Consider the following 24,722-nt stretch of genomic DNA (forward strand, 5'->3'; position numbering starts at 1 on the left):
TTAACAGTTTTATAAAGCATGCACATTATCTAATGAGTGGCAGAGAGCTCTACATAAGGGTGGTATTACAAGTGCGGTTAATGACAGATGATGAGGTTCTCCAGATGGGTGGTGGAATGGGATGCCACATTCAGAAAGCACTTCTCAAGAAGTATTGTACAAGTGTTTTTGTCTTCTCAAAGACTAGTATTTCAAGGAGAAGGGCATTGGTGCTCTTCAGTGGATGTTGGCCAGCTGAGATTACCAGTTTCTGGTTCAGATATTTAAGTGTCTCGAAGTGTAGTGCCTGTGAGATGACTTCTGGTTTGACAATACTCCCTGCAGGTCAATGAGATAACAATTGTTGAGTGGTGCGCAAACGTTTTCCATGTTGGGACCAAGCAGACAGCTGCATAAAGTGCTGCTTTGAGAAGTGAAAGGTGAATTTTGGGAATTCACTATAGTTGTGAATTACCATAGTCCAACCTCAAGAGCACAAGGGTATGAACTACTTCTCAGGAATCCAGTTTTGTTATCAAAGGTTTACTTGCACACAGGAGTTTATTTTATTTTATTTTATTTTATACAATTTATAACGCGCGCAAATACCCATAGGTGTCTCGGCGCTACGGACAGCGAGCATGAAACACGGTCTGTGGACTATTGGCTAAAAATCCATGTTTTTATCATTTTCCTGCAGGCAAGTAGGGTTGGGCAGGTCTTGATGTGGATGGGGGGAGAATTCCACAGTTTGGCGGTGGCGACGGTAAACCGTCTGTCACCTCATGAAGCTTTCTTAGTGCGCGAGATCCTCAACAAGTTCGCTGTAGATGACTGTAGCGATCTGTTGGGGGTGTAAGCACCAAGCACTTCCTTCAGGAACCTAGGTCCAGTATTACGCATGGCTTTATAAGCGATACAGAGGGCCTTGAATTTGATTCGGCTTCTTATAGGAAGCCAGTGAAACTGTTGCAGCACTTTTGCGATGGATTTGTACTTAGGGGTCCCTGATAGCATCCTAGCAGCTGAGTTCTGGACATTAATAAGGTACTGTCAAGGATCTTTCCAGCGCTGAGTGGGAGGAATGGTAAGAGTTTTTTTATCATCCTCAGAGTGTAGAATAATGATGAGACAACAGTGTTTACATGAGCTGCGAAGGATAACTTGTCGTCAAATATGACACCCAAGTTTCTGACCTTAGATACCGGGAGTGGAGGTGGTCCCAGTTTGGTAGGCCACCAGGTGGGGGGCCAAGCCGGGGATAGTTTGCCAAAATTCATTACCTCTGTTTTTTCATAGTTTAGCTTCAGGCAATTGTTAGTCATCCACATACTGATGGCCACCATTCCATCCTGAAAATTGGCCACGACTACTCCTCTATTGAGTTCGATATTAAACTGTGCATATCTTCTTCCAGAAGTAAGTGGGTGGATGAATGAAATTTAATGGCTCAGTAAGAGGAGGGCAGTGAGGAGAAGCCACAAGTTATCCAACCCTGTGAAAAAGTGAAGTGCTATTTAATACTTTGTTAATATTGAACTTCTGGTCGAGTCTTCTTTACCATTTCCTTTAGAACTTTTTGAAGTTGGTTCCGAAGCATCAGAGCCTGCTTCATCACTATTCCCATAAGTGTTCTACTTTTAAACAAACGTTCTTATGTTGGATACCAAGACCAATGCTTTGTATTTTAAGGACCACGTCCTGCATTAGAAGATATGGGAACTTTGATGATTAGCATTATAGCACCAATCGAACCCTGAAGGAAAATTAGCTCTATGAAAAATATTTTTGCAATCTTCTGACGAAGGACATGTTATGGGCTATACATTAGGAAGGGACCTTTTAAGAATTTAATTTATATCAAACAGCAATATATACATTTTGTATGGATATCAGCATTTATAAGCAAGCACTGGGCAAATGCAAACAACTTGTGCACATGTAACTGTTCTTGTATTAACTTTATTTCAAGAAATCACATACCTGCACATACGCCAATGAGGAATCTGCCAACGATCAGAAACTCAAACATTCCAGTCGGATAAGCTATTCCCATGAAAGTCATAGCAAGTAATGCTATTAAATTGTTCGCCAAAAGTGCTCCCTTTCTATAATAAAATAAATCAGGATTGATGACTTTACCCAGTTGTAATACATTTTTTCCAAGATGGTAGCAATTTTTGTAAATAATTTGACTGATGCAATTGATGAATGAATAAAATACTTCTTAGAACATATATGGGAGCACAGTTTTCTTTTTCTTTTTACTTAGTGAGATACAAATTTCAACAGGCTGATGGATACAAGAATAATCCAAATTTATAAGTGAGGAATAGGCGTTTCAGGTTGATGGATCCCATTTGAGATGCCATGCAAATACCACACGGTCTCAGTCATGCATCCTTTCATCCAGACCTCCTATCAATTAATACAAAGCAGGGTGGGCGCAGTGGATCTCTTTACCACTGCTCCAGGCATGTTGGTTCGATGTGTGCTTTGGTGTGCTTTAGTGGAGTTTAGGTTGTAGCAATATAATGAGGGTAGGAAAGGAAGGAGAGATAGGGGAGGTGGTGGAAAGTCTGGAAAGTTCCAGGAATGAAACATGTGTTCTGTGGAAAACATTCAGTTTGTCTTGAATATGTGAGCATAATATAGTAGGGGCAGGATCTGGGTATAAGTACTAACAAACCTGTAGGAAAATGGGTTCTTGTTGCAGTACCCCCCACACGTTTTACCTGGTTCTTGATGCAACTTTGACTGGGGTGAACTGGGTCCTTGCTAACCAGGTCCTCATTACCAGTGTTCGCTCCCAAAAACTGTGCCACAATTGGCACCACTTCAGCAATCCCTGTAAGTCCCTTGTAGATGGTACCCCTGGTACCTAGGGAATTGGGGCTGAAGAGGGTCCATTAGGCAGCAGCACATATTGTGCCCCCCTAGTGACCCCTCACCAACACCATGCAAACTGCCATTGCAGGCTGTTTGTCTTGGTGCAGAGGGACTGAAGAGTCGACATGGCACACAGACCTATGTGCCATGCCCACAGGCACTCTATGAGGTATAGGTAGGTCACCCATACTGCAGGGTGCACTATATCCCATGTGTAGACATATCTGCAAGAACAGATATGATCCCATAATATCTTGGACCGCAGTAGCCACAGTAGCAGTATGGGCACTGCCACACCTGCGTCCGACCACCTTATTACAAGTTGGGCGGTCGGACTGCCATAGGACCGCTGCAACCAGCAGAGATCAGAGATCCCTGGCAGTGTTATGGCGGTCTTGAGACCACAATATGCTTGGCGGTGCTGCTGCGGCATATTATGAGTTTCCTCTCCGCCCCGGTTTTCATGGCGGTGAACCTGCCATGAAAACTGTGGCATAGAGGAAACAAAGGGGGCACTAAAGGTCCCCCTGTTGCCTCAGGACCTTAGGGTGCATGCACCCCAGTTACTGCACGGCATGGACTGCACCAGTAATTGCAGTGCATGAACTGCCTTTGATGTTCCCATTGCGGAGCCTTTTTCATAGGCACTGCCGCGGGACTGGCAAAAAATCTCCCGCCAGAGATTTAAAAAGTTGTAATCTGGTGGGCGGTGTCAATACGGCTTTGGCGGTCTTCAAGAAGAGCAACAGCGTGGTGGTCCCACTCCAAGACCACCAAAGTCATAATTAGGCCCTTAGTCCATTCTTGGATATTGTAAGCGCACAGGGAAACCATAGAGGGTACATGGGCTGGATACATGTCATCATGAGTTTCCTAGCTACATGATGGCTACCGAACATATCTTCCTAATAGATCCTCACTGATGCAAGTGTTGGATCTATCAATAAATGCATACAGGAGACACCTTAGAGGGTCCCCTGAAAACCTACCAAGCACTGGTGTGATCTCTGACTAGTCTTAGCCAGCATGCTACCACCAAACATGTTTCTGACCTCATTTGGTGAGAGCCAGCACTCTCAGTGGCCAGGGACAAAGCCTGCTCTGGGAGGAGGTGCTTCACACCTGCCCAGGTTAGGACGCCTTCCACTGAGGGAAGCTTCAAAGGCGATGCCGCCTTTGAAATGCAACCCTGGCAGCTCCAGCTAGTGAATGATGCCAACCCCCCTGTCCTGCTCCATATTTGGCAAGAGGACAGGCGGGAAAAATAGTTAAATTAGGGGAAGGGCCCCATTCAGCTCGCACTACCCCTATGGTGGGGCAGGTAATGTGGAGCCCACTTTTCATTTCCCTCAGTCTTGGTTTGAGAGGGAATTGGCCATTAGGGTCAGGGTAGTGTCCCTTTCCACAGGAAGTGGTCACTTGGAGGCTGTAAACGCCCTACAGCTAGGTAGCCCATTGCCTACTACCTGCCACTCCCTTTAACCCCCTAAATTTAGTATTTAGGTGGTATCCCTGGACCTTGCAACTTAGATTCGATGGACACAGAGAAGTTAAGGACAAAGAAGAGCTGCTGACCCGAGGACTGAAGCCCTACTATAGAAGAGTGGTTCCAAACCCTGCCTGTTGCCGTACAGACTCGACAATCGTGGTGTGCTTTCTCATCCTGCAACTATGAGGCCTTCAAGAACCCCGGAACACCACCAGCCTTCGAAAAAGTGTTACCTTCCGATAAGCCTAACTGCTCACCCACACTACCACAAATAGAGCATTAGTATTATCTACTTTTGCCTCTGTATATCAATATAGGTCTCACTGGACCTGATACCATGTTTTTTGATGTGGAGTTTAGTTCACCTTGATCATTGGTATAGGCACTAACATTCTGATGCAATTTTCTAGTATTGAGATTAGTTAACTATGATCACCGACAACAGTCTTGATGTCCTAGTATCTGCCTCTGTTCGGAATGCATGCTCTTATGGTAAAGAATAGAATTCGGTTGCATCATCATTCGGTTCCAGTTCCAAACCGATGTCAGATGGACTCCGATCTCACCGACATAGGAATCGGGGCCAAAGAGTAGTCTGATTCCAAAGACCGCAATCTGTTAAAAAATGAACTATAGCTCCTGAAATATGTGTGCTTCTGCACCTTTGCAGAACTCAACAGGAGTATGACCCGGTTCAAAATGTATGTACATGAGAAGGGACCCTACCGATCCACTCAATAAGCTCTAAATAGATAACGTAACAGTTAGTCCTTGCTGGTGAGACACAGATATTTACATGTCTTTGCCCACCATTACCTCACTTATCTTTTTAAATGTACTTTGTTGTTTTTACTAAGCTTGGAGATTTCAGTGCTCTCCACAACCAGAGGATCAGTCTAAGCCAGACTCATTAGGGTGTAGGACTGAATCTGCAACACACATGGCAAATGGACGTTCACGATTACAAAAACACTCAGTCCAATACACAAATATTCAAACCTTTTGCAGTACTCAAATGACAGCGATTGACAGAGAATTGTGAGTACAAATTCAACTATATCTGGTGCTTTGATAATTGGGTTAGTGGGTGAGATTATGTCAAAAACATGACCAATAGATATTATGATTCATCAGAACACATAATAATTTTTCAGCGAGGAAACATCTTACCGGCCCAGCTTTACTGACAGAGCCCCTCCAATATTAGACCCGATGAGGCCACCAAGCGTAAATATGGAAACAATTATCGACCATACAAGAGTCAGCGAATTTTCATCCAACGTTTCTTGGTAGCGGTCTTCCCATGTTTCATTTATAAATGTCTGGATGTACTAAAAACAAAAGAATATGTTTTGTTATTTATATTGAGATGAAGACCTCACATCTAAGGTAGATGATAAGCCACCATTAATGTAGTCTGCATAAACTCTCCAATGTATAACTCACTGAAGGCCTCGATTACATAGTATCCATCTTTGCTTTGGACTTAAAGTAGGTTAAAATGGAATTAATGCAGAATACACCAGATGAACACATGATACTTGGTAAGGTTGTCTTTCCAGAATGGTAGCCTAAGTGCATGTTTATATACAGTTGTTCTAGACTATGATGTCATGTTTTCTTTGTATTGTTGTTCATGTTTTTTGGTACTTATGGTAGGACAATTAAAAAACATAAAACAAGCAAGTTTAAAATATTTAATTCAGCCATAATGGAATAGCGTACATTTTCTGTTGGGTGGGAATCACTTTTTTAAATATACTTAAAAATCTGCCCATATTTACTTAAACCAAAAGCAACTACAATACTTGTGTATTTATCACCATGATCATCTACATTTATTCGATCATCAAGATCATAAAAGTACAATAAAACAACATAAAAGCAACAATCATGATATCATAAAAGACCATACAGAATTAAAGCACTGGGTTTTAGCAGTAAAGTGCAAATTTCTTCTAGCAAGCATAGATAACCTCTGGGATGAGCTAGTGCTCATTTAGCAAACAAAATACTCGAGTCTTATACCTAAGCTACAGATACACTTTGCAAGCTAAAGGCGACAAAATATCATCAATTGTCTTCTCATTTGCAGGGAATGGTTTGAAACTTATAAATGATGTAGTAAAATGCCTCTGTCTTCCCGACTATTATCAATCCATTGTTTTAAGATGACATTCCTCCGGGTAGCCCCAGAACCTCTCAAGCCCCAATTTCCTCAGTGCTGACCTGACAGACATTTACCAAGGGATTTTATGAACAGTTTGGGAGGACATAAGCTCCCTTATAGGTTCATGGTAGCCACCTAGGGTGGAAGAAGTTCAAAGCCTGTGCCAATATTGGAATGGCCAGAGCTCAGCTTTCCTAGACATCTGCCTAAAGGCCATGTCAAGATACAGTAAGATCAAAGAGCTACAATGTGGAAGTGTGAAAAGGGACCTAATTAACCTGTCTTCTGCCACTGTTCATATATTAAATTTTCTGTACCCCTAGATCTCGGAGCCATATCAAACTGCCCCCAGGGCCTTAACATTATTAATCTCTCTTTTGAGTGGGTTTCATTAAAGACCTTCAGTAGTCTTGAGATATAGTCTAATAGAGAGCAATAGGATTTTTGAACCTGCATGGTCCAGTCCAAGCTTGGAGTTAATCTCAGATCCAAACAGTCAAAGTTATAAACCTGGTCTATGGGATCTGCGTTAACAAGCAGCTTACACTTTATGTTCTTACTTCTTGCATAACTAAATACCATCAATTTGTTTTTTGCACTATTAAGCTCCAATCCACAAACGTGGAAAAAATTGTTGGAATCATCCAGGAGCTGCTGTAGGCCTTTAAATGATTTTGAAATGTTCAGCATATATTCCGCAAAAAGTAAAGCGGCCTAAAATTTTGGGGGAGTCACAACCATCCCTGTCTAGCCACTTCATTACATCGTTAAGGTGCATTGAAAATAAGGAAGGGTCCAGAGGGCAGCCCTGCGCGGTAATATCTTTATGGGGTTGTTGAGTTGGCCCTGCTCCCCCCAACCCTTGAGTAATTTTCTTTGTGTAACTGCATGAGAATTGCCAGTAGATTGGAGGGGGGGTGAACATTTTATCTAACGCTCCCCACACCAGTGCTCTTGGGACTAGAGCAAAGGCAGCGTGGAGATCCATGATGGAGATAAAAAAGTAGACCCCGGTTGATTGTTCCGGCATTCCAGAAAATATAATTAAACCGGAAGATCTGATCAACTGTGCTAATGCCACATTTGAAACTCTGAGGTTGTGTTTTTTTTCCTTGGTCCAGTCAAAAGATGCACTGGCAAAATCTTCTGAGAGGCGTCTCTTAAACTAATCGGCCGGCAGTTACTTGGGACACTTTGTTTGTCTTTCTTAAAAATCTGGATAATTTCAGCTGTGAGCCAAGTGGGTGGAATCTTCATGCCCTTTAATACTGAATTTGTTAGATAAAGCCTCAGGACCCCAAGTGTCCAATTTGGCCTTAAAAGGCTAATTTGGGATCTGTCAGGGCCTGGCGCTTTTTCTATGGTTCACGCTTTTTCTTGATGTTTCTCAATGTTTGCTGCGAATGCTAGCTCAATGTCCACGCATGAAGGGTCTACAATGCAAGAGTACTAATTACAGAAGTGCAATGCCCAGTCCTGGGGCTGTACAAAGCATTCCACTGGTTTCCTCCCATCATTTCCTCTCATTGGAAAACATTCTATTATCTTTAGAGCACATGGTGAAGGTTAGCTCATCCTATGGAGCAGGGATACTAAAAGTACAGCACGGGGCAGAATGCGGCCTTCCTGACCTTTAATTGCGGCCCCCTGGTGAACAGTAGCACTGGGCTGCTGTTCACTTGACAGAGCAGGAGTGAACAGAAAGCTGTGAAACAAACGGGCATACTTTATTTGCACATTAACTAAAGTAATGGTAAAGAAGAAAAGAAAGTGTCGTAGAAAACTTATCTTTAGGAACACCTTTAGTTTTAAAGACATCTTGCACTAAACATGTAAAAACAAGGAAAAACTCTGCATACTCTAAAATGGTGTATTTTATCAGCATGTATTCACAGTATCTGCTACATGCAGATAAACACAAAGCACACAATACTGCAGCACTGAAACAATCATATGTTTGCATCCTCCTGAGGCTTGAGCCGGGAGTGACGCTACATTGCTGGACATATCTTGCTTATTTGCACAGTTTCCTTTAATCTTTAGTATTTTTTACCTGACTGCCTGTTTTTAGTGTTTACGTGGTGCTATTCCTGTCATCTTTTTTTAACCTCGAACACAGCGCAGAAGTGTAGAGACAGTGCCTGCGCTTCGCGCATGCGCACTGACACTGTGGGCTGCAGAGGGGGTGTGTGACGTACGGACCAATCACGCTGCACTAAGGGGCTTTTAACCACAGGCTGGCGCGAGCGCGCACCTCTGCATCCTCCTGAGGCTTGAGCCGGGAGTGACGCTACATTGCTGGACATATCTTGCTTATTTGCACAGTTTCCTTTAATCTTTAGTATTTTTTACCTGACTGCCTGTTTTTAGTGTTTACGTGGTGCTATTCCTGTCGTCTTTTTTTAACCTCGAACACCGCGCAGAAGTGTAGAGACAGTGCCTGCGCTTCGCGCATGCGCACTGACACTGTGGGCTGCAGAGGGGGTGTGTGACGTACGGACCAATCCCGCTGCACTAAGGGGCTTTTAACCACAGGTTGGCGCGAGCGCGCACCTCTGCATCCTCCTGAGGCTTGAGCCGGGAGTGACGCTACATTGCTGGACATATCTTGCTTATTTGCACAGTTTCCTTTAATCTTTAGTATTTTTTACCTGACTGCCTGTTTTTAGTGTTTACGTGGTGCTATTTCTGTCGTTTTTCTTAACCTCAAACACAGCGCAGAAGTGTAGAGACAGTGCCTGCGCTTCGCGCATGCGCACTGACACTGTGGGCTGCAGAGGGGGTGTGTGACGTACGGAGCAATCACGCTGCACTAAGGGGCTTTTAACCACAGGCTGGCGCGTGCACGCAATGGACGCGCGCAGCGGGTGCGGCGCCTGCGCGCCAAAGGCAAGCCTGTCTGCGCCCGTCCGCGCTCGTACCGCGCTCAGCGCCGGACACTCTGCTCGTCACCCCTCCCAGGGGAGAAGGATTTGGTCTAGAGACCAACTGCTCGATCTGTCCAACGTAAACTGCAAAAGGCCCACCTGCTTTTCATTGGATAGGTTGCTGACAGTAGGAGGAAGGCCTTCTAATTCGCAGTGTGGATCCTGCAAGTTCAATCTAAATAGTCCGGCCCTGATAAAAACCAATGACATTAACACTCAGAAGAAATGGCCGCGTGCTGATTCCCCGTGAAATGTCAACTGTGATCAACCAATTAAGGCAGCTTTGATCAACTGCAGATCACTCCCTAAGCATGCCGCTGAAATCTGGCTGCTTCTAAAAACTTCTAATTGGGATCTGCTATTTGTGACTGAAACTTGGTTGCGAGAAGGCTCAAACCCGGACATCTGTTTAGCCATCCCCATGGGCTACAGAATGCTCACAGCTAACAGAGCTGACAATAGACTTGGGGGAGGCCTGGCAATAATTCTAAGAGAGGACTGAGAAATTTCCCATAAGAAAATTGGAGAGCTAGGACCTATAGAGGCCATGTCCTTCCAAATTAAATTCTCCAATAATCATTCGATGGCAGGACTACTGATATACAGACCCCCTAACACCGCGACCTTCTATTGGCCACTACTATTTGACTGCATCGCTAATCTCTCGCTACGTTATTCCAACTTCACCGTGTTAGGAGATTTTAATGTACATATGGACATGGTTAACTGCCGCCAGCCTCCCTAGTAGGTGATGCTTTAAAAAGCTTAAACCTGCCACAAAAAGTAAAATCCCCGACTCATGCTGCTGAACACACCTTAGACCTTGTCTTCACCAATGACATAGCCATCATAGTGGAAAAGCCTATACCAGTAACTTGGTCGGACCACATGCTGGTCACGTTCAGGTTGGGACTGAAACGTCCTGTTAATCACAGTAGGCCAACTGTAGAAAATAGAAGAAATTGGAGGAAGGTCACTCTTGATTCAATGAGCAGTGAACTAGTCAATACTTCCCCGGCTCCCTCCGGGAATCCAACTCGGGATGCCTTCCTTTTTAATTCATGGCTGACCACAGCCCTTGATAAGATAGCCCCGATTAGACCTTGCAAAGTGCCTAGGAGTAGGCCCTCAGCACCTTGATTTAATACCGAACTCCGGATGGAAAAAAGCCATTGCAAAAGGTTGGAGCGAATCTGGAGAAAAGACTATGAAACTTCAGCTAAAGAGATTTATAAGTCGGCATTGAGGAAATTTCACACTTTAAAACGTAGGACCATGAGAGACTTTATGGCAAAACAAATTGTGGAGGCAGAAAACTCTCCTAAGGAGATCTTTAAGATAGTGGAGAGTTTCATGAAACCTCAGTCTCTAAAAAGTACGATCCCGACGTCTCTCTCGTTGTGTGAGGAACTGGCTTCGTTCTTCCACAATAAGATTATGACCATTTAGTCTACTTTTCCCATTACGGATAAGCAGGTCGTGGCGTCAGACGACATTTCAGGTAAATGGTCAGACTTTCGCCGGTTTGAGAAGGAAGTTTCCTTGATGGAATTAATGAAAATTAGGTCTGGTTGCCCTTCTGATCCCTGCCCGGCCAGAGTTCTTAAACTCCTAGCCCCTGTAGTTAATAACACCTTGAACAATCTCTGGAATACCTCCCTGGTTACAGGAATCTTTCCAACTGACTGGAAGAAAGCCTTGGTTCGTCCTATCGTAAAAAAAGAGGATGCAGATCCGACAGAGCTGAAAAATTTCAGACCTATCTCTCTGCTCCCGGCCCCAGCAAATATTTTGGAAAAAGAGGTCCAGAGGCAGCTCTCAGATTTTTTAGAATCCAATAATCATCTACACGACTCTCAGTCGGGCTTTAGGGCAGGTTACATCACCGAGACAGCTCTTCTAGAGGTGGCAGAGTCAATACGTGAAACGATGGATATTGGAAACTGCGCCATGCTCGTGCTACTAGATTTTTCGGCGGCATTTGACACGGTCTCCCATAAGATCCTTCTGAATAGGCTCCACCTATTAGGAGTTACAGGGACTGTGTTATGCTGGTTTCAGTCGTTTCTGGAAGACAGATCACAACAGGTCTTTCTCCATCCCCATGTCTCCAGTTCTAGAGCAATGCTACAAGGGGTCCCACAGGGCTCCGCATTGAGCCCGTCACTTTTTAATGTATATCTGGCCCCTCTGGCATCTATTGTGGAAGGATCGGGTGTCCGTGTCGTCTCGTATGCTGACGACACTCAACTTATTTTTTCCTTTAAAGAGCAGAGCAAGAATGCCTTCGCTAATTTCAGGAAGTGTCTTCTGAATATCTCATCATGGATGACAGATAACTGCCTGAAACTTAATACTGACAAGACAGAGATACTATTTTTTAATCAGCCTCTCCCCCCTCAATCTGAGCTCTGGTGGCCAGTAGAATTAAACCCTCCCCCAATTCCGGTCAACTCAGCTAGGAATCTAGGTTTTAGGTTTGACACCCAACTGACAGGTAAGGCCCAAATTTCGCACATCTCTTCTCAGTGCTTCTGGAAACTGAAGGCACTGCGCAGATGTCTTCACTTCCTCCCCATGGATTGCAGGAAGACAGTGGTGTATGCTCTCATCACCTCTCAGCTTGACTATGCCAATAGCCTCTTCATTGGTCTCCCTGAATATCTCATGAGGAGACTTCAATGTATCCAAAATGCGGCTGCCAGACTAATTAGAAATGTGCCCCTACGTTATCACATCACCCCCCATCTGCAAAGCCTGCATTGGCTGCCGGTGAGGAAGAGAGTGATGTTTAAGGTGCTGGTCTTAGCCCACAAAGCTCTAAGAGAGGTGGGCCCGCTTTATTTGAGGCGTAGGCTGCAGAAATACCAGAACGCCAGAACTCTCAGATCCAACAATCTGAACCTCCTGGTTATTCCGCGCTTTAGAAAAGCGAGGACGGGAGGACGTGCTTTCTCCGTGAGAACGGCGACTCTGTGGAATAATATGCCCAATTCCCTGCGTCAGATAAGGGCGGAACTACCTTTTAGGAAGGCCCTTAAAACGTGGCTGTTTGGCCTCTCTAGTACTGTTTAACCCTGTTGGCCTCTCTCTTGGACCTCCCTCACTGGATGGATGCTAGCGCCAGGACACCTCTGTTGGAGGTAGCTGTCGCGCTCTACAAATGCTAATAATAATAATAATAATATGTAGCACTAATACACAAGGGGCTCCAGGGGGAGACCCAACCATATACTCAAATAGTGGTATAAGAACCACGACTCGAGTCAAGACAGTGTCTAGAGGATGTGGAACCACTGGGACTCTAAGGAACCACCCAAGGTGAAAAGTCGGGACCCAATGGAGGACGGGTGCAGTGTGAGAACACGCCAGTGTGCTACATACAATTCTATGGGAGAGTCGCGGTTGCAATTTTAAAGTTTAAGGACCCTTCCTAGTGGATTACGAAGAAACCCTTCGGAACATAAAAGGTTGGGTGCCATCCCACCCGTGGATACTGAAATACCAGAGTTACCTATCCCTGGGAAGCCAGGTGCATTGGGTCGAAGTGGCTTCAGAAACCGCTGTCGTTCTCAATTGGAGTCTTCAAAGAAATGCCACTGCTGGACATAAGAAAAGTGTCCGGTGGAACCCACAGGTGGATTCTTGATGGAAGGAACCTGAAAGCAGAGGGGACGGAGTCTGGATCACTCAGGCGTTACAAGGGGCTCGGTAGACGAATGCCCACTGATGTTGGGTGCTTCAGGTGTGAAGATGGAGACCTTGACTCTACAGCTGCAGGGACCAGAAGACATCCAGCATGACCAGGAGCAGGGTACGAGCTGTCCCACAAAGGATGTCGAGTGCTGAGGGGTTGGTGTCCGGCGGGAGCACCAACAAGCCTTGGCAACGGCAACCCACGAAGAAGGTCAAAGAAGGTTACGGTCTGGCCCAGCAAGGACCAGGGGACTCACCACAGCAAGGGGAGCCAGGGAAGGCCATGGAGTAACCAGGGGAGCCCAAGAAAAGCAGTGTTGCCCCTCAAATGGACCCACAGGCCAAAGGCACAGGAGTCTCGAGGGGACCTCTAGCAGTTTCACAAAGTAACAGCTTGAAGAGCACAGACTGAACTGTTCCAATTTTTCAGGAAAATTCACCTCTCTTTCTTCTTCCACAGAACAGACAACAACAATAGTCTGGAGAGGAAGCGCAATACAGGACTGGAAAAAAAATCACCTTAAAGACACCCCTGCAGTCGATCCCACTGGAGGCGGTCACCATCGAGAAAGCAGTGATAAAGACTTTGGAAGACTAAGATCTTGGACCAGATTCCCATTCTTCAATCTTTCAAGGATGAACTACACTGTCTTCAACAACTTGGATCTGCCAAAGATATTATCATCAAACCAGAGGATAAGGGTGGCGCGACGTTCATTATGGAGTTATCAAGAGGTATGCTACCGACAACTTAAAGACAAAAGATAATATGAACGACTATGAGTGGACCTACCCCACATTACTCGCTACCATCAAAACCCTAGTGGATAATGGGAAGGACGCAAGTTGGACAACAAAAGGAGAAGTCGATTTTTTGGTACAAAGAGCTCCTATTTCTATATCTTACCGAAAATCCACAAATCCACAAGACCACCACCACGCAGACCCATTGTCTCCACAATAGGATCATTACTTCAACCGCTCCACCAATTTGTAGATTGGTTCCTATGTCCTATAGTAGCTGAGGTGCCATCCTACCTCCAAAGCACCACACATACTGAATGTACTCACAGGCATCGCTTTTGATCCTCAGATACACCTGATGGCCTCCTTAGACCTGGAATCTCTGTACACTAATATTCCACAGGACAACTCTCTACTAACTGTGAGTGAGCTTCTCAGTCTTATAACACAGGACAACATGACCCCCACCTCATTCATGATGGACTGTGCCACCATCGCTGTGAAAGAAAACTTCTTTCAGTTGCAAGAGCAGCTTTACTGGTAAGTTACTGGTACTTCGATGGGCAGTGCCTCTGCCCCGAGCATGACAAACCTTTATATGCACAGTTTCGAGTCTAAACACATCTACCCAACTGACAACCCACACTCCTCCAATCTCAAAGTATGGAGGAGATATATAGACGACATACTGGTGGTATGGGAAGGTACTGAAGAATCCCTCAAGACCTTCTCTGTCTGGCTTAACATAAGGAACCTACATCTGAGGTTCTCTTTCGAATTCAACAAGACATCCCTCTCCTTACTTGACCTATCCCTGTATTCCAAGGACGGAGGCATCTGCTCAGAATTGTACAGAAAACCTATTGCACGTAACTCTTTGTTAAGCTACAACAGCTTCCATCCACGTGCCCTTAGAAATAATTTGCCAGTGGGACAAATCTTAAAAATAAGGAGAAAATGCACTGAGATAACGAAATTCAAGGAGCATGCCCATACACTATGCACCCATCTGTCCCAGAGATCACACCCTGCCGATCTCATACACAAAGCAGAAAAGGGGGCAAGGAACAATAATAGAGAAGCCCTCCTTGAAACACACCCCAAATGCCCTATGGACAGACTTGTCTGTGTCAGCACATATAGTCATTTAACCAACCCCATTAAAAGATCAATAAATAGGAAATAGCCTATCCTCAACACGGGGGACAACCGGTTACCCAAACACCTTTTTGCTCCTAAACGCAGCAGGAACATTGGGGATATCTTGATACAAGCAAGACCAAAACAACCCCCTCCCGCTTTAAGCCAGAATACTCTATGGTCACTTTTGCTGGCTAAAGGCCACTATCGCTGTGCGTCTTGCTCGGTTTGCCCCTACACGATCCCAATACTAAGATAGATTTAGGCCTTACAACTCCAAGGGAGCTTTGGACTCTAACCAATTGCAACACAGAAGGGGTCATATATCTGCGCAGATGTCCCTGCACCTTGGTCTATGTGGGGATGACCACCCACAAGATCAGACAAAGAATAGTGGAATACAGCAGTTCAAAAAGATACAAGAAATACAACACTGAGCTGACTAGACACTACCCAGACGCAGGCCACACAGAAGATTCAATCAAATGGGTGGTCATAGACAAATCTCACTACCTCCTGACCATGGGCACTCATGAGCTGGTCCTGTTCCAGAGGGAAACAGCGGTGGATCTTCAGGCTCCTCTGTGATGAAAAGGGGTTGAATGATGAGATCCACTGGACCAGTTTGGGACAGTAGCAACACACCAGACACCTACACCTCACATCAACATATGTATACTGACTTCGCCGGGCAGACCACTTGATCGGAGGCACGCTTGGTCATCTATACCCTGGCCTACCCCTGCCCCAACCAAGCAATACGACCTCTCTTTACTGTAGCGTCCACATTCCCTACCGGGAACATTGATTTCATGCCTCCCTCTTTACTTGAATCAGTCGCATCTCACTCTTTAAATAAGCTTCCTTGCCTTTCTGGTTTTCTGAGATAGTCCCTTTTCTCTCTAAACACGACATGACATCTGATGTTCCTGTACATGGAACGAATGCGGGCATATCACCATCCCTCATTTACATAGCCCACTTGATCCAAGGAAGACTTGATCCTCGATAATCCATCTTAGTCCCTTCTCTCTAAACAGGACACGTCATCTGATGTTCCTGTGCACTACACAAATGCAGGCACTACATCAGCCCTCATTTTCATAGCCCTCAGATCTTGGGACTACGTGTCCCGTAGGGCCGAGTGCTTTTGACATCCCGACCGGAGCCACACCAGGAGCGTGGTACCCTCTTTTATCCAGCTCTCGCCGGGACACCCTTTTCTCCCCAGACACGGACTTCATAGAGGTAAGCCCATATGTTTACTTTTCCTTCACTGGACACCGGAGGCCGATGCTCGCACATGAGCCGCTGTCTCCATTTGAGACGGGCATGCTCTCTCCCTTTAATACAATGCTCTGCTAGCACCCTACCTGGCCCAGGACCTGTATTCACATGGCAGGCTCTTGTTAAACTACTATCAACTCTCCCTTGAAATCCTTTTAGTGCCCCCCTCCACAAAACTACCTATTTTCTTCCCGGATAGATCTTTTTTTAAACATGTTTTATTGAATTTTTCCCAATATAGCATCATACATATAAAAAACAAATGTACTCGTATTATTCTTCAGTCTTCTTGATACCTTCGATTATGAGTGCATCGTTAGGGTTCTCAGACCACATGTCAAACATTTCTTGTAGCAGTTACAGTCCTGTGTATTATTGCTGACATTCTGAGTCATGCAGCGACATTCGCTGTTAAATCACTTAACACAGATACATCGGTGCTCGAGGGCCTATGAAGATGAAGGGGCTATATGAGCTATTTAACTTCCCCCCTCCCCACACTCCCTCCCATCCCTTTAACTCAGCTAGCCCTGGCCCTCCCCCTGTCCCGGGGCAGTGCCCCTATTATCGAAATAACCCTCTCTCAGGTAAAGCATGTGCAGACACTCTATCTTTATGTTGGGGCTCGATATCCGACATACATGCCTATATTATGTTCTCTGAGTGGTCATATGAGAGGAAGCGGAGGGACAGGTGTGTGACTTGACCAGCGGGGGTAGGGGGGTCCCCCTATTTGTCCTGCGCTACAGGGACTGGCACAGGCGCTAGTATTTTTTCGAAGGCTTCCAGATTGGTGTCCCATTCCATGGAAATTACTTTTTTACGCAGCCCGCGTGCCTCCTCCCGCCTGATTGTCTTACTTTCTGCGCCACCCCATTGTACCACCTCCCTGTGCCAACCACATAGTGGTGGAGGCTTAGCTGATTTCCACCGCATGGTGATGGCACGTGTAGCCATGAGCAGAGCCAGGTCTACGAATCGTAGTTGCACTTTCAGTGTTTTAGTGCATCTGGTGAGACCTAACAGGCAATTCCCGGCTGTTCTCGGCACCAGGATGTCCACTGACGATGCTATAATCGCCACCACCTCTGTCCAATACTCAGCAAGTACCGGGCATAACCATAGCATGTGGATCAGGTCCGCTGCTTCTGTCTTGCATCTAGGGCAACAGTGTTGTGTATGTGGGAACATAGACTGCAGCCTGCGCGGTGTAAGGTATGCCCTCTGTATGACCATGTATTGGATACATTTGAATTTGGCATTTCGTGGAATTTTCCAGGGATATTCTAGGATCGAGCCCCACTCTTTATCAGTTAATTCTTTGTCTAAATCCCTAGTCCATTTAGCGAGCAGCTCCGTCAGGGTGGTGCCGGTATGCGTTTTAATACTTTTATATAACCATTTGATGAGATGCCGGCTATTGCCCATGAGATGTATCATATGAACCAGTTTGTGTTGAGCAGGGGCTTCCCTGTGCGGGGCCCAGTGTTTCTTCACGTAGTGAAGAACCGCAGAGTGTGTGAGATATAGTTTGTCTGTGACCTCATTATGTCTAGTGAAATTACCATGATTCATGAGGGTGCCGTCATCAACCAATGCACCCACCGTGGTTACCCCACCCTCAATCCAGGCCTGTATTCTCCATTTAGTAAGTAGGGGTAGGTATCCCCAGCAATGGCATGTTGTCAGAGTAGGGGGGGCAGCTGCGCGTGTAGCGTATAGATTGTTTCCAGTATGTGAGTGCAGTGCATAGAAGTGACGGGGCGGTGGAAGGTATGGTGACCCGGGGCAGCAAGAGTGTGTGTAGTGCACCTCGCTCTAGTTCCCGGGTTGTATAGCCAATTTCGAGCAGATTCCACTCTGCCAGCCAGAATGACAGCCATTGTAATTGGCTCGCATAGCAATAGGCGTGGAAATCCGGGACGCCCAGCCCTCCCTTATCTGTATTCAGCTGTAGTTTAGTCAGTCCCACTCTAAGACGGCCGCTGCCCCAGATTAAATCTGTCAACATCTTGTTCAGGGAGGCAAATATGTCTGTTGGGAACAATACTGGCAAATTTGCAAAGAAGTATAGCAGGCAGGGCAGGACTACCATTTTTGTGATCGCCACTCTACCCATGACTCTACCCATATGTGTGCTATTGCCCAGTCGGATTCCCTTCTGTTCCGCCTGTAGCCGTAACCTAAGTGCTAAGGGCTCCAAGGCTAGCACAAACAGAAGAGGGGACAATGGGCAGCTCTGTCGGGTGGCCCTGCCAATGGGGTACTCTCGTGAAATGTGTCTGCCTGTACGAGTTCAATTTTAAGATAGATGTGGGAGTTACCTGCCCCATCAGTCTTTACCCAGCTGGCTGCATAGCTCTCTAAAACGATATACAATAAACGTAGTTGTCCACGCATGTGAAGTCAATATATTGTATAATACTATATTTAAAATAGTGGTGTTAGCAGTCTAAATTTCAGTATACGCCCGGACTGTCCACCCAACCTCTAATTTCAAAAACCAATAGACTGCCATGTTTGCCATTATACTACAACTGTAATTTTAGGAAAGTCTTTTGTTTGCATAGGTTTGTGGATAAGGATGAGCAGTACAGAATTGTGATGAGTAGTGCTATTTTCTCCTTTTTGGTTCTCTCACCCATAGCTGTGCGACAAGTGGTGTCACCTATCTGGCTGGAGAGTGGGATCTTTACGTCACCAAATCGGTAACATGACGTCAGAGATTGATGAAGCAAGCGACAACTTTGCATGCCTAAATTAGTTTGATATGAATTTCTTTCTGTATACCCAGCAGGACAGAACCACTTAGATATGCAAAATATTTTTGGTTGGTTTAGTTGAGCTAGACGGGGGACCCACAACAAACACGGGCCATCGCCAAATCTGATAGGCTACTGAATCTTGGTGGCCAGTGTATTTATATAGTTTGTTCTCAATCTTTTGTTTCTGACAGTGCACAGTGACTATTTACTTAGTCCTGAAGAATGCCCCTAAACCTCGAGTGGAGTTACCTTAGGGCAGCAACATTTTGACCTACTGTAGGGGTATATTTGCTGATAAGTCCTCTCCTTTTTTAACCCTGTCCCAGGGGACTACAACATATAGGTCATTTGGCCTTCTGTAGACAGTTTTATTTTGCAACCTTTACTTATTTGCACTCTGACCCTCACCACTCCTCTACCTCTTCACATGAGTTTCCCTTACAAAACAACTCAGCTCCTCTTCAATTTTAGAGAGTTGTAGCCCACACCAGTGAACTTGTGGCCTTGGTGTGAGGAGATAACCCAATGATGAAGCATGTCACCTCTGGGTGAGTGAGTGTTCTTGTCCTGAACGAGGTTCTACTATGCACAATAGTTGGAACACTTTGTCACACACTTAGACTGCAACATGTTTGTGGACAGTCACTCTTCACTCTTAGTCTTTTGAGACTTACTTTTTGTGAGGCTTTTACATATAACTAAGCCATGTTTGGGTAGTATGGCATATAGGGCTGTGTGCCATGTTGACTCCTTGGTTTTCTCTCCATCAAGAGATGCAGCCTACAGTGGCAAAGTGCATAGTCTTGGTGAGGGGTCCCTAGGGTGGCACAACCAGTGCTGCAGCCCCAGAGGACCCTCTTCAGCACCCATGCACTAGGTGATAGGGGTACCATTTAGTAGGGACTTATAGGGGAAGCTAAAGTTGTGCCAATCGAGATACAGTGTTGGGAAGGAGATCTGGCACTGGGTCCCTGGTTAGAAGGGACCCAGTGCACTTACAGTTCGAAATCACATCAGGCAAGAGGTGGGGGCTAACAATGTAAAAAGAGGCACTTTCCTACAACCACAGACACCAACTCTTCAGTACACTTTTGGACCTATGGACACTCTGCCAGAAAGAAGGACTGCTGTGCTGATGATAGGACGGACACTCTGCTGGACAGCTGTTCTGAAGGAACTGCTGCCCTGCTGTGGTGACCTTCTGCCAGCTACCCTCTAGCCTGGGTGAGAAGGATTGGGCCTGCATCTCTTGAACCCAGAACCCAGAGTCACTCCATGGCCAAGTTGGATGGCCTCCTGATCTGAAGCCTCAGGGACACAACAGGCTTTCTACAACCTTGCACCTGCACCTGGACTCTGCCGTCTGTGAGTATATTCTGCCACGTGGTGCCACCCCAGTCCTGGACCCTTGGAAGTGAGCCTGCATTGCTTGCTTGCCTCTGTACATCCAGCGGAATCAACTCATCTGCTCTGCTACATAGCGTGAACACGAGTAGAACCAACACATCGCAGCTACTGCGTGGATTGGAAACATTGCAGAGACCCACATCATCATCACAACCTCCTTCAGAGCTGCTGCGATGCATCCTCGGCAAAAGCCTTCACATCCCTAATTGACAGCAGCCTCTACTATGGTGTTAAATCCCACATCGCTCCTCGGAACAGATGCATTGCCCCAACTGCACAACACATCCTCAATGTCGGACTGCGCATCACAAGCCCGCATTGACAGGATCTTCAGCAAAGACACAGGACCTTGCACTGCAGCCTAGCCACATATCGGAGCTGACACATTGCTTAAGCTGCACGATGCATCTTCGAAACGGATCCTTGCAACGATCCTCAAACCAGGATTTAGGGGAACTCTGTTCATAGGTCTAAATGGGTCCCTGTAGCCAGCCTGTGCTCCATCTCGGTCGATCTAAATTTGCGAATTTGTGCCAGTCCACTGCATACAGATATTCGCAGGAGATGCTTTTTGCTTTTTGGCACTAATTTCACTAAAATCTTTAGAATTGCATTGCTCCAGTTCTACTGACTTGATTTTTGCCCTTTTGGTCTTGTTTTATTCCAATGTTCTAACTTGGTGTGTGATATTTTTTGTGTAGTTTTTTTACTTTATTACTGTTTGAAGTGTTGCACAAATACTTTACACATTGTCTCTAAGTTAAGCCCGACTGCACTGTGCCAAGTTACCAGAGAGTTGAGCATAGGTCAATTTGGGATTGACTTGTGCCTCTCACTCACACTGACAAGGATCGTTATTGCTGCTTGACTAGGGCTCGCACCCCAGTCAACCAACAAACCAATTTCTTACATAAATCAATACTGAAATTCAAATCCAGTCCCAAGCACAATAGGATTACACATGGACAGTTAGGAAACCATCTTTGTTTGAGTATGCAAAGTCAGGAGCTCAAGGTGCACTGCAAGAAGTCAAGAACTGGTAGTAATCTCACACAATTTTCACACTTGTCTTTTGTGCTGACTAAGAAAAAAGATTATATTTACGTAAAGAAATTAAAAATAACATGACCTCAATGCAACAAGAGCATAAAATGAACATATTAAAATCATACTAGATGGATCAATACATATAACAGACCTAAATGCAAAATCATCAAACAGCACAGATAACACTATTTATAACCAGATAATTTCTTTTAAACCTGGATAGAGAAGAAATATTCTTTAGATGTTTAAGAGTGGAATCCTTACCTGCATTTTCTGGTAACCGTCACTTTTAGGGCCTGATTCTCAAACTGCACTCTGTAGTACATTTTGTGGTACTATAAAATGTGCTACAAATTGCTATTCACAAACTTCATGCAGAGTTTTACTACTCTGCACTGCCTATACTTATTTACATGTGTGGATTTCTCCGCCCCAACTACAAATTCTCCGCACATGTAAGTATACGTTTTTGTAGTAAATGTGGGAAGGACTGAAAAGAGTGGGTTGGAAAAGGGGCAGACTTACTACGAAAGGGATGGGATTAGGAAAGAATAAGAGTGCTTTAGAGTTGTCTAGGGAGGGACTTCACCCACCCACACGAGTAATCCAATTAAATTACTCTGGGGATGGAGATTTGTAACTTACACTTTTGAAGTATGTTACCACTCAAAGGGGCCGATTCACAGAACTAATCTGAAATAAAATTTTAAACTTACTACTTTTGGTATTCACAGAAGGCATTTAGTAGTAGTAAAGTTAGGGCTCCTAACTTTACTACTACTAAATGCCTTTTGTGAATAACGAAAGTCGTAAAGTTAGGATTCTGTCTCAGTTTAGTAGTAGTAAAGTTTGGAGTCCTAACTTTACTACTACTAAATGCCTTCTGTGAATACCAAAAGTAGTACGTTTAGGATTTTATCTCAGATTAGTTCTGTGATCGGCCCCTAAGTTTGTGAATGCTGGAAGTAGTAAACTTCCTACAAAGAGTAAACTTACTAAAAAGTGTAATTTCCCTTTGCTAACCTGACTCTAAGTGCCTAGCCAGCAAATCTGACTTTAAAGTTATTTAATATTTTGAGTTCAGAATTGGAACGTGACCTCAAGATTCTATCAGGTTCATGACAGGTAATCATTTTAGATAAATAGCCTGCTTTTAAAGGTTCAGTCAAATTTTTCACAGCTCGTGATTGCATTTGAAAATCCTCAATATGCTAGCATGGTGCTTTCCATCGCTGAGTTAACTGACATTTGCTAGATGTATGAAGGACCGGATTCCAAACTAGACACTGTTTTTGTTTAACTCTGCAATGTGGCCAACTCCTTGTGTGAGCTGCTTCAGATGCATTTATCTGGGACAATTTGCATTAACATTAATGAGACAGGATTCCCTCTGGTAATCCATATGAATGACTGCAGATGCAGATGCAGGGATTGTTGCCTATGAGCGACAGCAGATATCCAGGTCTGCATTCGCATTTGTAAAATGCATCCTTGCAGCCTCTGTCTCTATGTGAAGTGACATTAAGGAGAGCATGCAGCAGTCCCCGATTTTAGAAGGTGGTATTCACATATTGGGAGGGGTCATTCCCAGATAGCATCTACTTCACAAATGAATGGCATCCTTTTGAGGTGTCACTATTCTATCAACTGTGAAGTCAGAGAAGCAAAAAACTTCACAGACATCCAACACAGCTCAAAATCACAATGTTGTTGGACCTCACCGAGCTCATTAGCATACTCCCCAATAGCACCTCACTCTCATCCTGGGACTCATCCTGGTGGCCTTCCTCACTTGGAGACGCCCCAGCACCCAAGCAATGTGCCAAAAACGTGGGCGTAACAATCGATGACAAACTATTCATGCAGGTCCATGTACGAACACTATGTGGAGAAAGCTTCGCCACCCGGAAACTTCTAAAAAGGCTATTTCCATGGATCCCCTTGGAAAGCAGGCAGACAGTCACACAGGCCCTGCTGGTCAGTAGACTGGACTATGGAAATGCTCTTTTTGTAGGCATGCCAGACTACCTCTTCAAACGACTACAGTTAGTGCAAAAGGCTGCAGCCAAACTAGTGTTGAACAAAGACAAATACAGTTCAGCGAAAGAATGCCTTAAACAACTTCACTGGCTGCCCATGCGTCAAAGAGCAAGCTTCAATCTCCTTGCACATGCCCATAAAACACTCCACGACACAGGCCCCAAGATCTTCTAGAATAAAATACGCTTCTACACTCCCTCCAGATCACTAAGATCACAACACCATCCACTCGCCGAAAAGAAAAGGATAAAAAAGTCCAGATCAGGAGGCCGCACCTTTTCGTATCTCGCAGCACGGCACTGGAACAAGCTTCCAGTCGATCTCAGGCTGACTAAAGAATATCACATTTTCAGGAGAAAACTTAAAACACACCTATTCCCCAAAGACTGATTTCTGATCCACTAATCACGCAGACCGTACACATCACCACAGTCCTTAGCATCGTGATATCTCAAGGGATGAATGTTGCGCTCTATAAATAAATAAATAAATAATTTGTCACTCTACAACACAGAGCACACTAAGGCAACACACATCCAACACCCCACAGTTTGCATGTTTAAAAGGGCACTGTGGACCCTATCAAGACTATACTATCAATTACCTGAGACGAATAGTCTAAGACAGACAATGCATACACCAGTTTTCCCAGGTGGCATGTACAACAAATGGTAAAAGTCTCAGACTTCAAGTAGCAAATCCTACTAACTAAAATAACACACAAACAGCTAAATGTACAAGTAAAAGCAGCAAATTATCCACACCCATGCAACTGATTATCAAAGTAAAACAACCAGAAATCATATTACATCCTGTGTTGGAGTACTCGAGACCAGGGAGCAAATGTACCCAAAGCCTGTCAGCATTGAGAGGTTATTCTATTGGCAGAATGCAGGTTAAAATCACTACAATTCTTTCATGTTTTTCATCTAACAATTCAAGATTTGAGTCTTTCATCCTTTCACTTTTTTCTCTGCTAGCATATGTTTCACTAAAGACAGTTTTTAATTGTGACAATAGTAGAACGCCATTAACACTGCACATTAAACTAATTGCAACTCTTAAAACTTAGCTTTTCAGTGTACAGCATACACATTTTTTACGAGAGCTGAGTCACTCTTACTGAAACAAAATTGAATTTG

General features: G+C 44.8%; 1 protein-coding gene across 4 annotated transcripts in view; it reads right to left on the reverse strand.

Moving 5' to 3' along the window:
• The window catches only part of LOC146783988 (solute carrier family 2, facilitated glucose transporter member 11-like), a 422,910-nt gene that overhangs the window by 181,225 nt on the left and 216,963 nt on the right, over window positions 1–24,722 (reverse strand). For all 4 annotated transcript variants that reach the window (XM_085636191.1, XM_085636190.1, XM_085636192.1 and 1 more), the window contains exons 3-4: window positions 5,528–5,688; window positions 1,963–2,087 (exon numbers count right to left, since the gene is read on the reverse strand). In XM_085636191.1, coding sequence (XP_085492317.1) covers window positions 1,963–2,087; window positions 5,528–5,688 — 286 coding nt within the window. The remainder of the gene's footprint in view (window positions 1–1,962; window positions 2,088–5,527; window positions 5,689–24,722) is intronic.

This window comes from Triturus cristatus, chromosome 11 (assembly GCF_964204655.1).
Source record: "Triturus cristatus chromosome 11, aTriCri1.1, whole genome shotgun sequence".
NCBI lineage: Eukaryota > Metazoa > Chordata > Amphibia > Caudata > Salamandridae > Triturus > Triturus cristatus.